The sequence below is a fragment of the Borostomias antarcticus genome, assembly GCF_949987555.1.
Source record: "Borostomias antarcticus genome assembly, chromosome: 19".
NCBI lineage: Eukaryota > Metazoa > Chordata > Actinopteri > Stomiiformes > Stomiidae > Borostomias > Borostomias antarcticus.
In genome coordinates, this window is record NC_140252.1 from 9984060 (window position 1) to 10004822 (window position 20763).

A 20763-nucleotide genomic window follows, 5' to 3' on the forward strand; every position below is an offset into this window, starting at 1 on the left:
GCACAAACGGGGGAGATTGTCATAGAATTTACAACTGTCCTCAAGTCCTTTCAGATCTCAGCTTTTGTTCTTTAAACCTATTGATCCAGTCCCCTGCATTTTGCTATTCCAAACACCTTTAACCTTTTTCCTCTCTCTCCTTTTGTAATTCACCACCTCCCTCAACCGTTCACATAGCTGTGCTAACCTAATTCATGACAGGATGACCTCCAGGAGGTCCACACACCTAGAAATCTGTCTACTCCAGAATAACCATCCTTTGTCCCTTTGTCTCCAAGAAACTACCGCCTTTTCTCATGTCACGTGTCTGTATTCTCGACCACGCCTGCCATTAAATATGACGTACAATGGGTTAGCCAATCACATCCTCAAAGCTATACCTGTGTTTTGCTTGAATATAAGGCCACGCTGACCAGAAGGCAGCACTTCTTTGGGATACCACTCATGTGTTTGTCCAGAAGTCTTTGTGCTCGTATGTTTTCTCAATAAACCAGACTTAATCTGTTTGAGCGAATCTTGGTAAATCCTTTTTAACTAGATCAGTTAAAATCCATTACACATGTACCAGCATCTGCAGAGCAGCATTGATTGGGTAGAGGGGTACACGGAGTCAATGCTGCTGGAGCCGTTCTCTTGGGCGACGGCATCACAGAGCTAACTGAAAACCAAAAGGGATAAAGGGATTAGCAGGAAACTTTATGGTGTTGGCAGCATGCTTTGGCTTCTGGCATTTGAAGGAAAATAAATGAAGACATGAAACAGGTAGACACATCACAACACCACAGCAGTACACGCTCTTCCCCAGGCCCTGAGAGAGCCATCCACTGAACTCATGTTCAAAAAACTTCTTATGACACACATGTTCAGGCAGGCCTTCGGCCATCTATAACGCCTTGCTGCTCGCAATGTTGTTGTTTTATCTGTTCTGTGTCGTTTTAATCTTGTCTCGTGTTGTATTGCCATTTTAATTTATTACTGTAAAGCACTCTGTGCATCCGTGCTGTGAAGAGCGCTATATAAATAAAGCTTACTTACTTACTTACTTACTTACTAGTACATGCCACTCTTACCTGGTCTGGCTGGGGTGCTATACATGGGGCCTGGGCTTGCATGGTTTTCGCTCACAGGGGATGAGCTTGGAAAATCTGCAAGATGAGTAAAATGGTATTCAAAATCTAAAAAAATAGTCCAACTATCAGTGTGCAAATAGGCATAGACATTTCACAACACAAACATGCATACCTGGATTGTACAGCACACGCGGATTGTACTGGACAGCCGGCAGAGGCCTTTCGATTTCAGCACCTGGCATACTGGCTTTGGCCTGCGTTGTGGGGACCGATGGCTGCCTGGGGCTTGGAATATCTAGTGGAATATGAGTAAATTAGCTCAGATTAGTCAATTTCAAAAGAAGTAATCTTTTGGGACTGTTGAATGCACTTTATTATATTACATTCGTCACTGGAGTCATAGTGCGTGTTGCGCCGTCTCTTTTGAACATCTTGGCTCTCATCCATTGATGACTGCTGCTCGAACACCTTTGCCATGATCCTGGCACCTTCATAATGATCTGTGTGCATAAAGTACCATAATCAATACATTTCAGCCATCCTTTTTCCTCAAAATAATGAATCGTGTTTTTTTCCCATCAGTATTTTTTTAACAGATTAAAATGCAAGCCTACCAGTTATGGACTTTGGGAAAACTCGGATTCTGGAGCGCCTAGTCAGGGTTTGGTTCCACACAGTTCTTTATGCGTTGGCTGACTTTGTTCATTGGCCAGCAACACATCTGCAACTGTGAGTGAAACCATGTTAGTACCTGCTTCCCTGTACAATTGAAAAGTAGCACACCAATCAGAAACATTGTTCACACAAACTGTTCTTACCCCCCATCCTTTTTCGAGAGCCACGATACTGGGACAACCGACACAGTTCCCGTCTCCAGAAACTCCACGCTGCAATACATTCTGCCCAATAAACAACAAATATTAAGGTTATAAACACATAAGGACCCTATGGGAAAGTAGACAGAGGGGAAGAGGCGAGTAAAACAGTATAAAATTCAATAAGTAATTACAGCCGATAAGTTATAAGTGATACGTCACTAGGGGGAGTTGGCAGCCAAGTAGCATTGATGTTTGATCAGATTTGGTGTTTGAGTTTTATAGGTATACTGACAGTAAATATGCTGAGTGTGTGCAGGTGTTTACGGATGGATCCAAAGACCCGCTGCCTGGACGCAGCACTGGTTCTGCAGTTGCAGTCCCTAGTCAGGGGGTTTCTATAGGTCAACGGACATCTATGTTCTTGAGTGTTTTTACGGTTGAGTTGTATGCCATTTGGCTGGCGTTGGAGTGGGTTGAGCGTGCCCGGCCTCCTAGGGCTCTGATCTGCAGTGACTCTGCTGCAGGGTTATGCAGCCTTCAGTTAGGGACGTCCAGTACTCGCCAGGACCTGCTGTCCGAAATTATGGAGGGGCATTCCCGAGTGTGGAAATTGGGTACGGTGGTTTCCTTCCTGTGGGTTCCTGCGCATGTGGGCATTCTGGGGAATGACAGAGTGGACAAGCTGGCCTAAAATTACAGTTCAGAGGGAACACATTGACACAGCTATTGAGCCCTCTAAGGCTGAGGGGAAGAGTGTTGTGTGGAGGAAGGTCAATGAAGAGTGGCAGCAGCTGTGGGATCAGGAGACGAGGGGGAGGCACCTCTATGCCATACAACGTAGAGTGGGTGGTGAGAGATGTAGAGGGGGGAACCGGAGAGAGGAGTTGGTGCTGACCAGGCTGCGTATTGGCCACAGTAATTTGAATGGGAGTCTGCACGTTATTGGGAAACATCCTACTGGAAACTGTGAGGTGTGTCTGGTTCCGGAAACTGTGGGTCATGTACTCGTGCACTGTAGGAAATATGTATCTGAGAGGACGGTTATGATGGAGGGAATGGGTAGGACTGGGCTGGTGGGCTCAGGGGTACAGGGAATACTGGAGTGTGGTAGTGGTGGGCGAGGCAGGAAGTATCTGGTGGGGTTTCTAAAAGAAACCGGCCTGATGGGTAGAGTCTGAGGGACCGGATCCTGTAGAGGTTTTTAGCTCCAGTAGATGGCGGTAATGCATCTTTTACGATGCCAACCGCCGTTAAGCCCCACAGAAGAAGAAGAAGAAAGGATTGATGTTTGATGATCTCGTCTGCCCAGGCAGATGCACAGATGGAAATGGCGGTCAATCATCAGTATGGGAAACATGAAGCTAGTTTAGGCATTAGCCACTGCAGTATACAGATTCAACGTATAAGGCTCGTGAATCACACGTTACTACTTGCAGTTTTAACAGGAACTGTTTTTTTTGACTCGTGAACTCAAACAATACACACCGATACTACAGATGTGGCAAACAAAGCTGCCTCCATCTTTGTTTGGAGCTAACGTTATTGTCTATGGTACCGCGGTTACCTCTTGGGTGGCATCGTTCTCAGTCTCTCTGACTTTCCAGACAAATGGAAAATATATAACGCATTGTCCTGGCTTCCCCTTCACTGTTACCTATGTAATAGTAGCCTAAGATTCGCGACGGCCTTAGAAAGCCTGACACGAGCGAACTCCCAATGTGAATCTTAAATTCAGCAGTCAAACAAACAAACAATTCACATTTCCCTTAGTCCAGCGGCCATTTTTGAGTAACGTTAACTAACACAAACTACCAGCTCAGACCGTTCGCTTATGTTTCTGCAAATGTTCGCGGCGAACACAAAGCCAGCAGTAACAGAAAAAAGGTTTGCAATAGTTTGTCGGAGTATTTGCAATATTGTCTAACGTTAGCCAAGTTCAGGCCTTGAGTTAGCTAGCTAACACTAGGTAGCGTGCTAGCTAGCATTAGCTAACGTTATCTAGCTATTGTTAGGCTTCCAATTCCTGAACTTAGTTTAGCGTGCAGGTTATGAGTTACTTCTGTTTACGTAAGATATTACTCTACATTTCAACCAGACATTCCAGTGAAACCAGATAGTCAAAATAACGTACCTGATATGAAATGGGCACCGCAAACGCGGGCATTTCTGATGTCCTCAGTCCAGTCCGTACGCTTAGGATTCGCCTCCGGATCCTCTGAAAAGGCCGGTTTCCTCTTGGAATCGAATACAGTTTTAATCCACTAGAGCGCCGATTTGTACACCCGTAGACGCAACAGCCAGAGATCTTGATGGCATATAAAATCTATTTGCACTAAAATACTGCTCTGGGTTAGGGTTCCTTGTTCTGAATCCGTCTGTCTCCCCCTGCTGCTGTTTCAAGAATGCGCGTGCATACTTCTGCCGACGGCTGTAAAAGGTCTATAGGGAGGGAAATTAATCTCATCGCCCCCTAGTGGTAGCGTTCCTAATTCCGAGAGAATGAATGGGATCTCTCATAGACACGTCTTTTGAAAAATGATATCTTGGTCGACACCGAAAAGTTAGTAGAATGCCTTAAACGGCAAATACTTGGAGACAAAATTTATTGATTCTGGTGATCATAGTTGATTTTCAATCACAATCCGAATTATATTAGATAATTAGCTGTGACTATGAACATGTAAAAGTAAAGTCCAGTTGCTCATGAGGGTGTCATTTAAAGGTGCTCTCCCTCCAGCTCTGTTTTCACCAAGGGGGCATAAACCGTTAGTAGATTAGAAAAGAAACATCAAATTGTGTACAGGTTGATTAGGCAGTTTGACAGGTCATTCCAATCATTTCACTTGGTCAGAAGTGTGATTGGTTGTTCTGTTTTTATCTGCATTCATGTGTGAAATATCTTATTTCATTAATTACATTCCGGAGGACATGGCACCTTTAAACACATTATTTCCACCATGGGTTGCAGTGATAGAGAATCCTGCCTACTTTTTTTTTAATTAATGAAAAAGTATTCAATTTATAACAAACAGGGAAATATACAATCAATAACATTTCTAAGATGAGTTATTGACCTCAACGTACAGTACAATATGAAGGATATAAGCGAAAATTTAAAAAAAGACAGGAGCAGTTTGGCAAAGAATCCTGCCTACTTCAACTGTGAACCAAGCAAGCAGTGACGTCACGGGATAGCCCGATTGCTAGCCTAATAGGACTGTAATACAACGTCACTGTCACGTTATTTAATGACGTTGCAGGCACCACTGTTGCCACTGTTACTGCAACGTTGCAGTAAAGTCTAATTAGACTTAGGAGGGTAAAGTTATTTTCGACCATAGATGGGGTAACGTTGCAATTTACCAAAGTACAACTTATGTGCAACGTTGCTGCAACCCACTGTGTAAGTAGGGTAGTTTATGTCCTGTACTACAGGCTGCAGGTAGTAGGCTACGTTGTTATATGTCTCAGTAGCTCTGCAGCTGAGTGTCCATTCCAAGCCAGCTGCAGAGAGTAACGTTACAGCAGCATAGACGGGTAGCTAACTAGCTAACGTATCGTAACGTAACACATACATACATAGGCCTTTTAGTTGTGTATTATTATGGTCTGGCCTGGTGTATTATTCATTTTATTTAGCCAGATATCATACAGTTACACTCCTTGAAAGTCAACTCTGGTTTGAATGCTGGGAGACAGCCATGTAGGCTAAGTCAAACGTCTTGTGGTGCCTCCTAGAGAACACTAGGAAGGGGCTACGTTAACACCCACTCTTAGGTGACAATGTCACAAAAACTGTAAATGTATACAATCAGATAACGTTTGGTGATAACAATTTAGCTTACTTTGTAGGTCAGTGTCCTCTAAACACTTCCAGTTTTCAAATCTAGCGGCATTGTGTCGGTTTTATACTGAGTTGCTAATTTTGACTATAGCCCTGCGACTTGGAATCCTGAAGGGGGGCTGCGTTAACTCCCATTCCACCAACTCCTATGTAGAGTAACGTTGGTACAGTAATATGGAATTCTCATACAATGACGAGGCATTGCTATGCAATATTTACAGGGCGACACTTCACAGAAATTATAGTGATGATTTGTGGTCATTTTTATATTACTAAATATGTAGGCTACATAAGCTGAAAATATGTATGTAGACTCTATGATAAGTAATTGTAGGAGAGTACAGTGCAGCACAGTGAATTATAGAAAGAATACTCTAGCATACCTTAGATATTTAATAAATTTTTCAGTTTTTATCTTTCCCTATTTTTAGTCCAAGTAAATAAAAGCAGATCGTAGCACAGGTTATCTCTGTGCACAATAAATATCATGATAAATATCTAATATCATGACTGAAAATAGTAAAAAGGGATCATTTTTATATTGCATTTAATGGTTAAAAGTTAAAAACATAAATCATGGATGGTGTAGATTGTAGATAAGATAACCAATTAAGTGAATTATTGAAGGAATACTCTAGCTAGAGGCCGGAAGAGGAGCAGTGCCTACAGAAAGCAGAGATTCAAGGCATGCCGGGAACAAATATTGTGACTAATTGAAAAAAAAATTGTTAGATTAGTCAATATAATAACTTATCCCAGCCCTATCCAAAATATTTCAGAAGTGCCCTGAATTTGCATTGAAATACAGTACGAGTCAAACCTTCAGGAGAGGAAACAAATGAACCATTCAACCTCCTTGGCTAATTATATGTGTAAAAACCCCAACAGACCCAATATAGTACACAGGATAATCATCATTACACAGGTTAGACAGTTTAACTCAGGGGTTGCCAGCCTTTCTTCCCCAGAGCCCCCATAACTTACACCTGATGGAATTTGCCCCCCCCTGCGGTCACTGCCAGGTTGGGAAACCCTGGTTTAGGCTAGTGAGAGGCATGCATTGTTGAAATGTCTAGCATTAGCTAGATATACTACACTGAGCTAACAAGCTAGCTACCGGTCCTCCTCTGCTCAAACAAACGCTACAGTTCACATAGGCTATTGCAGCAGGTAGGCTACGACAAGAAAACAAAATCCAATAACTGTCTCAATAAACCAGTTAACTAGGGACAAAAGCCCTCAGTGCTGCTTACATTCGTTGCCTGCTTACTATCTGGCTTCTCAGTGGGCACCAAACTTTCTCTCCCTCTCCGCATTGTCTAGACGTCTAGACAGACAGCAGGTGCGAGACTGCAAGCGCGTGCGCCTCTGTCTCTCTCTCTCTCCCTTGTCGTGTCATGTCAACAAGCAGACAGAACGTGTACGTATTGCTCGCTCATACAGTATTTGACTGTTCTCACCCCTCCCGAAAATTTTTTACAATATACGTACAAATTTACTATTCTGGAAAAAGCTAATGTTTGTGCTCATCCAAATACCGTATTCGGGCACACCCCTAGTATTTACTGTCTTCTGCCTTTCTAGCTAACTATCTGGCTAGCAGCATCGTAGGCTAGGCTAACATAACGTTACAGTAAGATAATGTTAGTAAGTAGCATGTCATACATGTTTGTACTCATAAAGGGATGACATGGCGGTATACCTTTATCTTTCAAACGTTTATCCTCCTCTTCTTTCTTCCTTTTCCTGAACTGGAGACCTGATGGCTTACTTCTTTTCGACATATAGACACATCTCGCACAGCGCACTTGACCGTGATGAATGCACCCTAGATGCACCCTAGATCTGCATCTAGGGTGCTAGATAGCAGATAGACTGCTATCTAGCACCCTAGATAGCAGTCTAGATGGAGGGAGCATGACACTAAAATGAGCAAGGTAAATGGCCGAACCAGATTCTTAGCAAGAAAAGCCCCATTCCTTGATTCAACAAATCTTAGACTGCTTGCTAATTCTTTGGTTTCTTGCTGCTTTGATTATGGTCTAGGTTCTTGGTACAGTGGGCTTACTAAGGCCCTTAAAGACAAACTGTAGGTTTCACAAAATAAACTAGTCAGAGTAGTACTAGGTCTGGCATCAAGGGATCATGTGGGGAGGCAACAGTTCCAGCAGCTGGACTGGCTCCCCCTAGAGGCTAGGGCAGTTCAGCTCCAGCTCAGGGTGGTTCATAATGTTTTGAACAACAGAACTCCAGCATACCTTGAAGGTCACTTTAAGAGGAGTAGTGATACCCATACATACCACACCAGAGCTAGTACTGCAGACCTGTACCTGCCCAGGTTTAAGACAAACATAGGCCAGTGTGCTTCTAAATATAGTGGACCGGTGACCTGGAACAAGTTAAAAATATGTTAAAAGCATATAATCAGAAAAAAGGTAAAATCCTGGCTCATGGAAAAATTAGAATCATAGGAACTTTAACCTGTACTTTTCCCATGGCTGTTGTTTGTTGTTGTCTGTTTTTTATGCTATGAATTTATGCCACTAATATTGCTGGATGCTGCCCAGCCATGTGTTCTACCCTGTCCATCTGTACTGTCATTACATCAAGGTCCACAATGGAAATAAGTCGATGACTTTATTGTGTTAACCTTGACAATGTTTTTTTTAAGCTATTGATGTAAAAATCAAATGAGGTTTTTAAATTTTATTGTCAAATAAACTAAACTAAACTAAACACATTGGATAAAATGATACCTGATAGAGGGGTGCGTGAACCGCGTTTCCGAAGCCGTACCAGCGCTCCAGCTGGTCAAAATGTCCACGGTTGGGATGAGAAAATCCAGAATGAAATCTGCAGGGGTAGATTCCCTGATATTCAGGAGCTCCTCTCTGGTGAGGGAATTCCTGGACTGGTCGCAAAACACTAAATGAAACAAATAACACAGAACATGGCACACCATAGCAGCCATCTTGCGACCCCCAAAAAGTGTATAGAATTGAGAGCTAAATCGTGGTTACGCATAGACCATGTCAAATAAATTAAACTAAAAACTTGGTAACCACAGGTTGACATTGCTTTCCTGATGGAATATCATACATCTCACAAGCTGCGTTGGCAAAAACAAATTCTAACCAACTAGAATCGGGGCTATAGCCAGCCGACATGTCTAAATGACGTCTTTTGCTTGCTGGGCATGTGTTTGTTGGTAGACTAATTACATTGTATTTTTCTGTGGAGTTGAGATGTATCTCTCTCTGCTGTATTCAATTAATTGTAAGCAGTTGTGATTTTATGCTAGGCCGGCCTAGACTTACTAAATCACAGTCACCAATCAGACCTGTTATGCCATGACATGAATTGTAAAGGGTAAATATTATTGTATTATACTATATGTGTTGATTAATATTCAGCCTAGGGCTGAGTTGGAAAAAAAAAAGATTTTGCGATACAAAACCGATCTTCATTTGAACAATTCATAAATCCTGAGATAGACCTTTTAATATATGTGTGGATGCTTGAAGCGTTTAAACCCATTAGTCTGGAATGTTAGAGTAGCTATCTAGCTAATGTTAAAGCCATGGATGTATTAATAGAACTGAATGTGGTGACTACGTTGACGCCTCGTTCTTGAGAGTAAAACATTTTGAACAGGGCCACTGACCCCTTTTCACATGCACAGTTGTTTTCTCACATCACAGCCATGCGCAGTTGTGTTTTTCTCATGTTTTAACCACGTGATTTGTTTGTCATTAGCATTGTTAAGTACCTGCCATCAAATCACGATTCTGTCAAATATATCGTTTCAAATTTTTATTTATTTATCCAGGCATCTTAGTTTGAACAGTTTCATTATAGTGGAGCAGGTTATATTGAAGCAATAACTCATGAGAGGGTGTGGTATATGGCCTATATACCATGGCTTGTGCTGCGGTCATAGGCACGAGGCACAGCCAAGTGCCGTTGACCAGCACAAGCCGTGGTATATGGCCTATATACCATGGCTTGTGCTGCGGTCATAGGCACGAGGCACAGCCGAGTGCCGTCGAGTTATTGCTTTTATACAACGGGTTACACCATCAGGAAATATTTATAGAATCAAAACCTACTATTTCAGTGTCTTAATACCGATTTTAGTGAACTGCACCCAGAAAAATAGTTGCCAAAACTATCACGTTGCTATGGAGTTTCAAATGAGGATCAATATTCCTGGAGGAAGTGATGACATACCATAGTTAACATGGGTTTGGAACTGCAACTGAAATGGAAATTATACGTTACCCTTCCTTTCAGCAATGTGTCTGAGTCCAGGATACGACCTAGCAACCAAACACCTATCTTGACAACCTAGACTAATGACGTAGCTACTGTAAGGCACCCATGATCTTGCTAGCTTGCCACGATCTAAGTGTGATCTATGCATATTTACTGTGCAACATCAATTGCCCAGTTGTCAAAACTAATTGGCAACAAACTGATTATGATTGCCAGCCTCATTGTCCTCAAACAAGTTTATTTTTCCCCCACGTCTGATATGTCACTGTAGTCTTAGCTTAGGTTAGACCAGGCTAGCTAGCGTTAGCTAGCCAAATACATTGTGAGTTGAGATGCGTCGTGATTAGCTAATGAAAGGATAAATGATTTCAATCCTGGAGTTGCCTCTTCACATGGGTCTATCTTGAAAATCGCCTGTGTGCGTTGTTTGATGCAAATGCACAGATTACGGCACCGGAGATGTGCGCATTCGGCTGTAACGTTAGTGGATGACACAAACAGGCTTCACTGTAGCCAACAGACCCTACCGGGGAAGTCCGACAACGTGTCGACACATTTTCAAGCAGGCTTTATTTTGGTAAACAGACCACATATTGGGAGTCTTTGTGGTTACTTTATCCGGTAAGGGAAAAAAAATCAGGATTTGATAAACTGACTGTCAGTGCGAAAATTACATTGGAATGTTGAAACAGTGAAACAAGACGGTGCACCTACAACGGCTCAAAGCTTGATGGTTCATGACGCGAGTACGTAGTGTAATTATAGGCGCAGTAATATTTCAAATAGAACTGTAAAGAGGTTTTGCCGTGGTATATCGTGTCACATACAACGGCTTTTAACCAAGCACCCGTTGTATAATTGCTCGTATGTGGTATTTATTTTGTTCACAAGTTTGCAATCGTACAGCCAGGCTACAGAGCTCCAGAAACCATAGCCATAGCAGAGGAGCGGCTGAAACAGAGTGCTCCTGCTCCTAATAGTGGAGTTTGTGGTGCTATTTTCAATTTGCCCTTGATGAATCCTAACACAGACCCATATCTGTAACATATTGATTCTGATTCTTCTTCATCTTCTTATTATTATCATAATACTCTGGGCCGGCCACAATGTGATGTATCTCGGCTTGGCATAGGGGTTCCTGGAGCTCTGTAGCCTGGCTGTACGATCGCAAAGTTGTGAACAGAATAAATACCACATACGAGCAAATAAAACCTGCTCTGCTATAATGAAACTGTTAAAACTAAGATGCCTGGATAAGGAAATAATTTTTCGAACCGATATATTTGACAGAATCAGTATTCTACGCAACCTAGTTCTTAATGCTAATTCAGATAGACTAACAGAGCAGGGAGAGAGGTGAACGTGCATTGAAAATCCACAGGAACGTGCAAACTGTTTGTGAATGCGGCGGGATCTGAGAAAAGCACAACTGCGCATGTCAAAAGGGGTCAATTCGGCAAGATGGCGCCGATCAAAATGTTTCAGGAAGTAAATCGCAGCCTGGCCCCTTGGTTAAAGCTGAGCTAGATACGTAGCTAACACTCTTCTAAGTTGAGCTATCTACTGCCGGTAACTAGTTCATATAATTTAGCTACAGTAGCTAGTTAACACATACAGTAACATAATCATTCTGATCGTCTGAATCATCAGTCTGATCATTAACTGACATTAGCCAGCATTGAAAAGACAATGAGTGAACTGTTAGCTAGCTAGCTTATAGAAGCCGCTAACTTCCAGTTTCTCAGAAGTTTCAAAATAGAGTTGCACAGATTGGTCACTCTCACTGACTGTAGTCTGTAGAGTTGCACAACTTGCACTATATTGTGTTGGTTGTTGTAGTGTGTTGGTCATCTTAAATAACAAGTACATTAATGTAACTGCTTTAAATATGATTTAAAGCAGTTAAATATTTTTTTAATAATTTTTTAATAATGCACCAGGTTAGGGTTCTTGTACAATTTACAGAATTAGTTCTCTGAGAATCCCTCTCATATCAAGCCAAATTGGTGTTGTAACCGAAATATCCCTTACCGAATCGATATCGAATCGGAAATTGAATCGAATTGGGACTTTGTGAATTGGAATAGAATCGTTTTGGGAAATCAGCGATGATACCCAGCCCTAATTCAGTTTATGGCAAAAGTACAAGAACAATTCTACACATATCGTTTTTGTTATTTTAAAGTTGTTTTATTTAGTTAATTTGAGTTAAGAACTGTAAACACTTTTAAAAAGAGGACTTAAATTTTAGTTGATTGGTAAAAATAATAAAAATAAAAATTCATTGTTGCACCTTTGTACTATTTTACTTTCTTTTTTTTACGCCTACTTTGATTTCATATAAAATACCTAAAACAAAAGCTGAGATGCGATCAACCAGTTTTTATGCAACCATATTATTGCTGTTAGTCTGGAGCCCGGAGTGCCTGGTTCGTGCTGGTCAAAATGTGGCTTTTAGAACCCAAAAAAACAAGTGACTCTACCCTACTAACACAGTACGTAAAACTGACGGGACACATTGGTGTAATTGTGGTAACTTTGCGACGTCACCAGCAGCGGACCTAGCTGACACCTAGCTGACACTTGCCTTTTCAGTCGCAAAATAACCAAAATAGCCGTCCTCAAGTACACTGTAAGGGAACGTAGCCGCCACTGCTGCTTAAATCCGTAACTACGATGTAATTAAATAACGTGACAATGTGGTTAGATCACAGTCCCAATCTGACTTTATTGGAAATGTGTCACAGTGGGTCAGAACATTTGTAAATTACTTAGGTTTTAAAATAAATTTTGAAGTCATACAGTTACAGAATTGTAATAATGAGGAGAAATCCTGCATGTCTGTTTTGTGTGTAATTTCTCATTTACAGTTAATATTAACACTAAAGATTTGCAGTCTAGGCCTAATAAAAAGAATGATAAAAAATATGCCTATGAATAAAGTCCTAATTTTGCAACCTAAATGTGAGCAATGAACGCTGAGCATTGAACGTAGAATGCAAGGCATTGGGCTACTTTCTTAGGTGACACAATTGAACAACTAGACAAACAAGTTACACACTCTGTGCCAGTAGGTGGCGGTATGCACATTAAAGTTGTTTGCGATCCGCCACTAAACCCAGCGAAGGAGAAGAAGAACGAGGAGGGGTTAAACTTCCGCCCCGTTTGAAACAGAAGAAAGACCAACACGCTTTGTCTCCGCAGATCCTGTAAGTATCTCAATTTCAATGTATACATTAGTATGTATACATACTATGTATTTTGGTATCGTCCCAGATAAAACACCAACGTTATGTGCAAGCTACCCTATTGTAATGATTATCTATATGCAGATGCTCTCTTTCCAATGTTGGCTAACTAGCTAGCCAGCTAACGTGATTAGCCTCTTCTCAAGTCTAGCAGGCTCGCGCGAGCTCCTGCACGTTCGTACTGTTTCATCGCTTGGAATAAAATGTGATAATTAGCTTACTCATTGATTTCGCATTAACCCACGACACCGTTAGTATGTGTTTGTTTTTAGGCATTCATTTTTCCGAAGTTAACAGAATACTAGAAGCCCCAACAACGGAGCTAGGCTAGCTAGCAGGATTTGTTATAGCAGCCATCTTGGCTCATTTTGTTACAGCAGCCATCTTGGTGGATTTCACGTTACTCTTAACTGTTGAAATGGTTGCTCATTCTGTCAAACGGGTAAAGAATTGTGTACTACGTTTTCACTCGCATACAAATCCAAATTTTGCATAATAGGTACTCATGATGTGGACTACTAATAGAGGCGCTAAGACGGCCCCAGGCGTGGCCAGGGGCAGTCCTGGGACAGCACCACAGGCTCTGTGAGTCTTGTTCAGTTGAATGCCCTCATGAGTATTAACAGAAGAGCACCATATACATATGCACACATACACTCTAACATGTCGCTCTCTCCTCAGCTCAGCACCATATACATATGCACACATACACTCTAATATGTCGCTCTCTCCTCAGCTCAGCACCATATACATATGCACACATACACTCTAACATGTCGCTCTCTCCTCAGCTCAGCACCATATACATATGCACACATACACTCTAACATGTCGCTCTCTCCTCAGCTCAGCACCATATACATATGCACACATACACTCTAACATGTCGCTCTCTCCTCAGCTCAGCACCATATACATATGCACACATACACTCTAACATGTCGCTCTCTCCTCAGCTCAGCACCATATACATATGCACACATACACTCTAACATGTCGCTCTCTCCTCAGCTCAGCACCATATACATATGCACACATACACTCTAACATGTCGCTCTCTCCTCAGCTCAGCACCATATACATATGCACACATACACTCTAACATGTCGCTCTCTCCTCAGCTCAGCACCATATACATATGCACACATACACTCTAACATGTCGCTCTCTCCTCAGCTCAGCACCATATACATATGCAAACATACACTCTAACATGTCGCTCTCTCCTCAGCTCAGCCCAATGGTCTCTGATGGTTCTGTCTGGCCAGCCCTTAGGTGGAGAAACACCTGATCATCAATAAAGGCACACGTAAGTACAAATGCACATACGTTTCCATAGACAGGATAAACAAAAGGGAATATTGATATTGAGTTAATGTTAGCGGTAGACATGTGAGATTCATAAGACGCATCACTGACGCCAGTGACGCCACAATATCAGGGAAATTGAGCAATTGCTTCCCTGTAGTGCAAACTTGCAAGATTCGCTCAGTTATTAACCCTTCTTGCCTTTTTTGTTGTTGGTTTTCTCTCTCCTCCTTCCTCTCTGTGCAGTTCTCCTGTGTGCTGAGCCGCTATCCCATGTATTGCCACTGCTGACAGGGTAGAGCTCAGCCCCATGCAGAAGTGAGTGATGAGGAGAGGGAAGATCATTTTCCCGTTTTTTTCCCCTCCAGTTTTAGGAACCGTCTCAAGAATGTGTTCCCCACTTTTATGCCTTTAAATCAGGGTTGGAGTATTCCAGGTGTGTGGCCATGGCCATGAACACCAGTAGAGGAGGGAACCAAGTGTCTCATTCTCTCTCCACAGTTGTGTGGTTGTAACCCCCCACTAGCTACATATTCATTCAATCTTTATTTAACCTCGTGAATCAATTGAGAGTAAGCTCTCATTTACAATGACGTATAATCACTCTATATTTGAACTTGTACTACAGGTGAGATAATCCTTTTTAATGGTCTCTCTCATTCGCTCTCCTAGCTGTGATGTTAGAGTTGTGCAAGACTTGGGTGTTCTCCTGCTCTGAGTGCCCATTCTCCTATACCTCCCAGATCTACCTCCACAAGCACATCAAGAGGAGCCATGACAACCTCTGTCTGCTGAGGAACACACAGAGCATTATGAAGTAGCCAGTGCCTTGTCGAAGGTGTTTGAGCAGCAGTCATCAATGGATTAACTCCCAAGACACAAGGAAGAGACAGCGCAACACACGCTATGACTCCAGTGACGAAGGTAATATAATAAAGTGCATTCAACAGTCCCAAAAGAGTACTACTTGAGTTGACTAATCTGAGCTAATTTACCTCTACTATATGTTCCAGTGCCCAGGCAGCCGGTCGGCAGAACTCAGACCAGACCAGCTATGCCAGGTGCCAGAGCCGGAAGGCCTGCTCTGCCAGTTATCAATGCAGGTATCCATGCATGTTTGTGTTGGTGAAATGTCTATGCATATTTGCACACTTAGTTAACTCAGGACTTTCGGAAGACTCATGTACTCAGTTCACTAATTCGCTCATCTCACATCTCACTACTCGGCAGTAGATGTTCGTCCCGGGTCCTTTGAGCCAAGGCGCTGTGAGCCCAGGCCCTTCAGCCCTTCAGACGTCCAGGCACGAGCAGCATGCATCAGCGATTAGCACCCCGGCCAGACCAGGTCAGGGTCTGACATGTCTCATGTCGAGTTGATTCTTCCCCTTATGCCAGAATCACTACGCCGCCAGCACCATAGTTTCCTGCTCATCCCTTTATCCTCTGGTTTTCAGGTAGTTCTCTGATGCCATCGCCTGTGAGACCAACAGCTCCAGCAGTGTTGCCATCAAGCTCTGCAGATGCTGGTATGCTGAATTTTGTGAACTACTTCATGCTGCATGTAGGGATATACTTTGAGCTGAATATCCATTATGGGACCGTACAATTACTTATAGCCACATCTGTGTTTAACATCCAGACTTCCAGAGGATGATGTGTCAGCAGTTCTCCAGCGTCATGCAGAGTCTGAGGGAGATGGCACAGACAATGATGAGACTGGAGCAGAGGCTGGAGCAGAGACTGTCCGGCGAGTCTGCAGACAGCTATCGGGGAGCAGTACTGGATGACCTGCACCCTGCTAAAACGGAGGAGGAGCTGCTGGTCTTGGAGGAGCAGCTGAAGGACAAGGATCATCAAAGGAAGATGGTGAGTAACTTCAGGGCAGAACTTTGTTCCTTATTTTTGCAGGGAAGTGTTAAGGAAATGTAAAAGTAAATGATTGTCTTTATGTTTTGCAGACACGATATCTGAGCTTCATGCCATGTGCATTGAAACCATTCCCTTTTTGGTTAAAAGGTGCAGTTATGGCCTGTAAGCCAAGCACCACTGTGACGGAGGTGTCTGCCCAGCTGCAGGAGATGCTGAAACATGCCCCTGCTCGATTCAAAAAGGTATGTGATGTCAGGCAGTTAATTTTCTCGTATCCAGTGACATGGCACGCTTCCAATGAACGTATGCGACTTGCTTTTACAGCCATTTCATTATGTCCTTAGGCATCTGCTCCAGCCCAGCTGACCTCCCCAGCCAAGCCCCTGACCGCAGCTCCAGCCCTGACCACAGTGGAGTATTCAGATGAGGATGACCTCTTCTGCCCAGACCCTCGATTCAGATGTGGGACCCCCAGCCCGTCTCCCTAAACCTGCCTTTCCAGCCTGCCAGGATGGATGCCTTTTTTGTAAATAGTTTTTGTAAATTTTAACCTTTTTTTTGTGGGATACAACGGTCTGTTCCCGGTCTTCCTGCCACAGAATGCGCACTGTTTCATTTTTGTTTTTAGAACTTTTGCAATTGTCAGATAATGGGTTGCTAGCCAGAGCTTGTACATGCCTTTTTTTTGCTTTTCTGGCTATGCGTAATGTGACAGACCGTAAACCTCATCCTTGTAAATATGTATACTTTTAATTTGTAATGTACTTTGTGTAATAAAATGTTCTAAACTGTTAATGGTGTTCAGTCTTATATTGGTTTGTATCAATGCTTGCTGCTATATCCCCATATAGCATTAATTCGTTTTTGTACTGGTAAATGCTAAATATAGCCAGTGGTACTGCAAATGCTAAATATAGCCAGTGGTCAGTAAGTGACCATATTTGCACCGTGCGAAAAAGACGTGCAGACCAAGTCATATAAATACATGTAAATCTAGTGTCAGCCAAGTGAGTTTATTACGGAAGTTCCTGCCCACGTTTTTTGCACGCGGCCGCACCGTATTTGCACCGTGCGAAAAAGACGTGCAGACCAAGTCATATAAATACCTGTAAATCTAGTGTCAGCCAGGTGAGTTTATAACGGAGGTTCCTGCCCACGTGATCACGTGCGTTCTTTGCACGCGGCCGCAACTTCTGAATGACGTGTCGTTCTTACGTAGCGTCTACTAAACGGCAGATCTCGCGTTTCCGTAAATGGCCGCGTAATTTCCGCACGCGGCGCACACGAATCGTCACCTATAGCGGCCGTATGTCGAACGTTTGCGCAACCTGCGTGTGTTAGTAGGGTACATTCCTCAGATGCTGCTCTGAATTCCTCTCTTTTTCCTCCTCTCACGCCATCCTTCCTCTTACAGGCAGGATGAGGGACAGGCTGTCCCACTTGCAGACCTTCAACGAGGTGCAGGAGGGTGACATGGACAAAGTGGAGTTCTTCCAGCAGGCTGTGGTGTACGACAAATGCACCGTCATGGACGACCTCCTGAAGGAGGCGCACTCCATGCGCAAGGAGGTCTCTCTGCTCCAGCTGGAGGTGGAGCGCCTGGGCCAGCATAACAAGCGTGTGAGCACCTCTGTTGATCAGCTCACCATCATCAAGCACGACTCCAACTCCATCGCCAAGAGGATCCAGCTGCGTGGGGAGGCCCTGCACGCCAGGGTCAAAGCGCTGGGAGAGCAGACTAAACAGCTGGAAGAGAAAGAAGGTCCCAACGCTGCTGTGACCCGCATCGCCCGCTCCCAGTGCTCCACAATCTCCCTGGCCTTTCACGCCGCTATGGCCAACTACAACCGGGCGGAGGAGAACCAGAAGACAGTGTGTAGGGAACGCCTGCAGAGGCAGGCATCCATCCTGGGGAAGGAGATGTCTGAGGAGCAGATGGACACACTGGTGGAGAGGGGGGGTGAGGGCTGGGGGGAGCTGTCCCAGAGCCTGCAGACAGAGAGGCGGTCGTCCCGCGAGGCTCTATTTGAGATCAAAGGCAGGCATAGGGAGCTGTTGGAGCTGGAGGATCGGCTCAAGGAGATACGTGACCTGTTCCTAGAGATGGCCATGCTTGTGGAGGAGCAAGGTGCCATGATAAATAACATTGAGTCTAATGTGAGCAGCACACATGACTACATAGAAAGGGTCAACGTGCAGATGAAGAAGGCCTCGACGTACAAAAGCAAGAACCCCTTCACACAATGCTGTGCCTGTCTGAACTGGTGGTGATGTGCACCATATTTCACAACAAATCAATAAGAATAATTATGAGAAAACTGTCTTTATTTATTTCTGATTTATTTTCATATAAATACACTATATGGACAAAAGTATTGGGACACCTACACATTACACCTACTGGAGCTTTTATGACATCACATTCTAAATTCATAGGCATTAATATAGAGTTGGTCCCCCCTTCACAGCTATAACAGCTTCCACTCTTCAGGGAAGGCTTTCAACAAGATTTTGGAGTGTCTGTGGGAATTTTTGCCCATTCATCCAGAAGAGCATTTGTGAGGTCAGACACTGAGGGCCTAGCTCACAATCTCCATTCTAGTTCATCCCAAAGGTGTTCAATGGGGTTGAGGTCAGGGCTCTGTGTGACCAAGTCAAGTTCTTCCACACCAGCCTCACCCAACCATGCCTTTATGGACCTTGCTTTATGAACTGGGGCATAGCCATGCTGGAACAGAAAAGTCGGAAGCATAAAATTGTCAAAAATATTTTGGTAAGCTGAAGCATTAATATTTCCCTTCACTGGAACTAAGGTGCCTATGCCAACCCCAGACCATTATCCCTCCTTCACCAAACTTTACAGTTGGCACAATGCAATCAGGTAGGTAACGTTCTCCTGGCATTCGCCAAACCCAGACTCATCCATCAGACTGCCATAGAAAAGCATGATTCGTCACTCCACAGAACACGTTTCCACTGCTGAGTCCAGTAGCCGCATGCTTTACACCACTCCATCCGACGCTTGGAATTGTGCTTGGTGATGTAAGGCCCTCTCGTCCAACATCAGTGCCTCACAAATGCTCCTCTGGATGAAGGGGCAAAAATCCCCACAGACACAACAAACTCTTGTAGAAAGAGTTCCCAGAAGAGTGGAAGCTGATTATACCACTTATTTGAAGGCATCTTCTGTCTAACTTCTCAGGAACTGCTGAAATGGCTTAATGTAAATATATTTTCTCCCATATTCCCTACTGTATATAGCCTATAATTGTTATAATCTTTTTTGTGTACCTGCGTGACTATAATGGTTTACAGGTGCAGCAAGTATGCCATTTGTTACTTCCTGTTAAACATTTTTATTTATTTTAAGATTTGCAACAGACAAAATGTCTGGCAAAAACCCCTCCCTTCAGGCTCCCTCCAAAGCCACCACTCCAAACAGGGGTCCAAAACAAATGACACTCCAGGCAGGCCATCCAATCATTTCAAGTTGGCAACTCAAAATGATTGGACACATTTATTACAGTTCTGCGACTTCCACAGATTACATTTTAGTGTCAGCACCTTAATTATTGATTGTTGTCGGGGTGTAATGACACTTGCTAAAAGTATGACAAAAAGGTCTGAGTCAAACCGCATACTGCACCTTTAATCCTATAATGGATTAATATGTTTTGATCACTCTTCTCTCTGTAGCTGTATCAGGACATGTAGGCCTGTATATGGACCTGTAATGTAGGCCTATACAGGTACATATTCTGTAAGGAATGATTGGGAAACGCACAATAGGGAATATCAATCCAAAAACACAACTCAAGGATTAAATACCAAGGGTTGCTTATTGGATATTCAACAAATTTTGTGCCTTAGGGACAGAGGTAATAGTACAATCATAATCAGTAACCTGTTTCTCCTCCCTTTAAAATAAATGAACAAATAAATACAAAAACTTTATGATTGCATTCACACTGTCTGACCTACTTACACATTTTTTTCACAATTTATTCAAACTCAACAAATCAATTAAAAATACATTAAAATCTGCATAGATCAAGAACATTGCCAATACTTCAACCTTTTTCATAAGGTTGTCATAGATGGACATTCATTATTAGAATAATCTACAATTTGTTTGAGGTGTCTTTTGGAAAATATTGGCATTTAATGATCTAAGCACAATGAAATAGATTGTTATTGATTTATTTAATTGTAATAAATTGCCAATCCATTATATATGAAAAGCAAAGGATAGATGGGCATAGCTACATTATTAGAATAATCTACAATTGGTTTGAGGTGTTTGTGCATGGCTGGAAGCCAGCGCACCTAGT

General features: G+C 43.0%; 1 protein-coding gene across 1 annotated transcript; it reads left to right on the forward strand.

Moving 5' to 3' along the window:
• Positions 1-17851: 17851 nt before the first annotated feature.
• LOC311321529 (syntaxin-11-like) lies at positions 17852-18703 on the forward strand (the record flags this gene model as incomplete). The annotated part of the gene is made up of 1 exon (XM_084453525.1): positions 17852-18703. The coding sequence occupies one exon, from the start codon at positions 17852-17854 to the stop codon at positions 18701-18703; it is 852 nt and encodes a 283-aa protein (XP_084309651.1).
• Positions 18704-20763: the final 2060 nt, after the last annotated feature.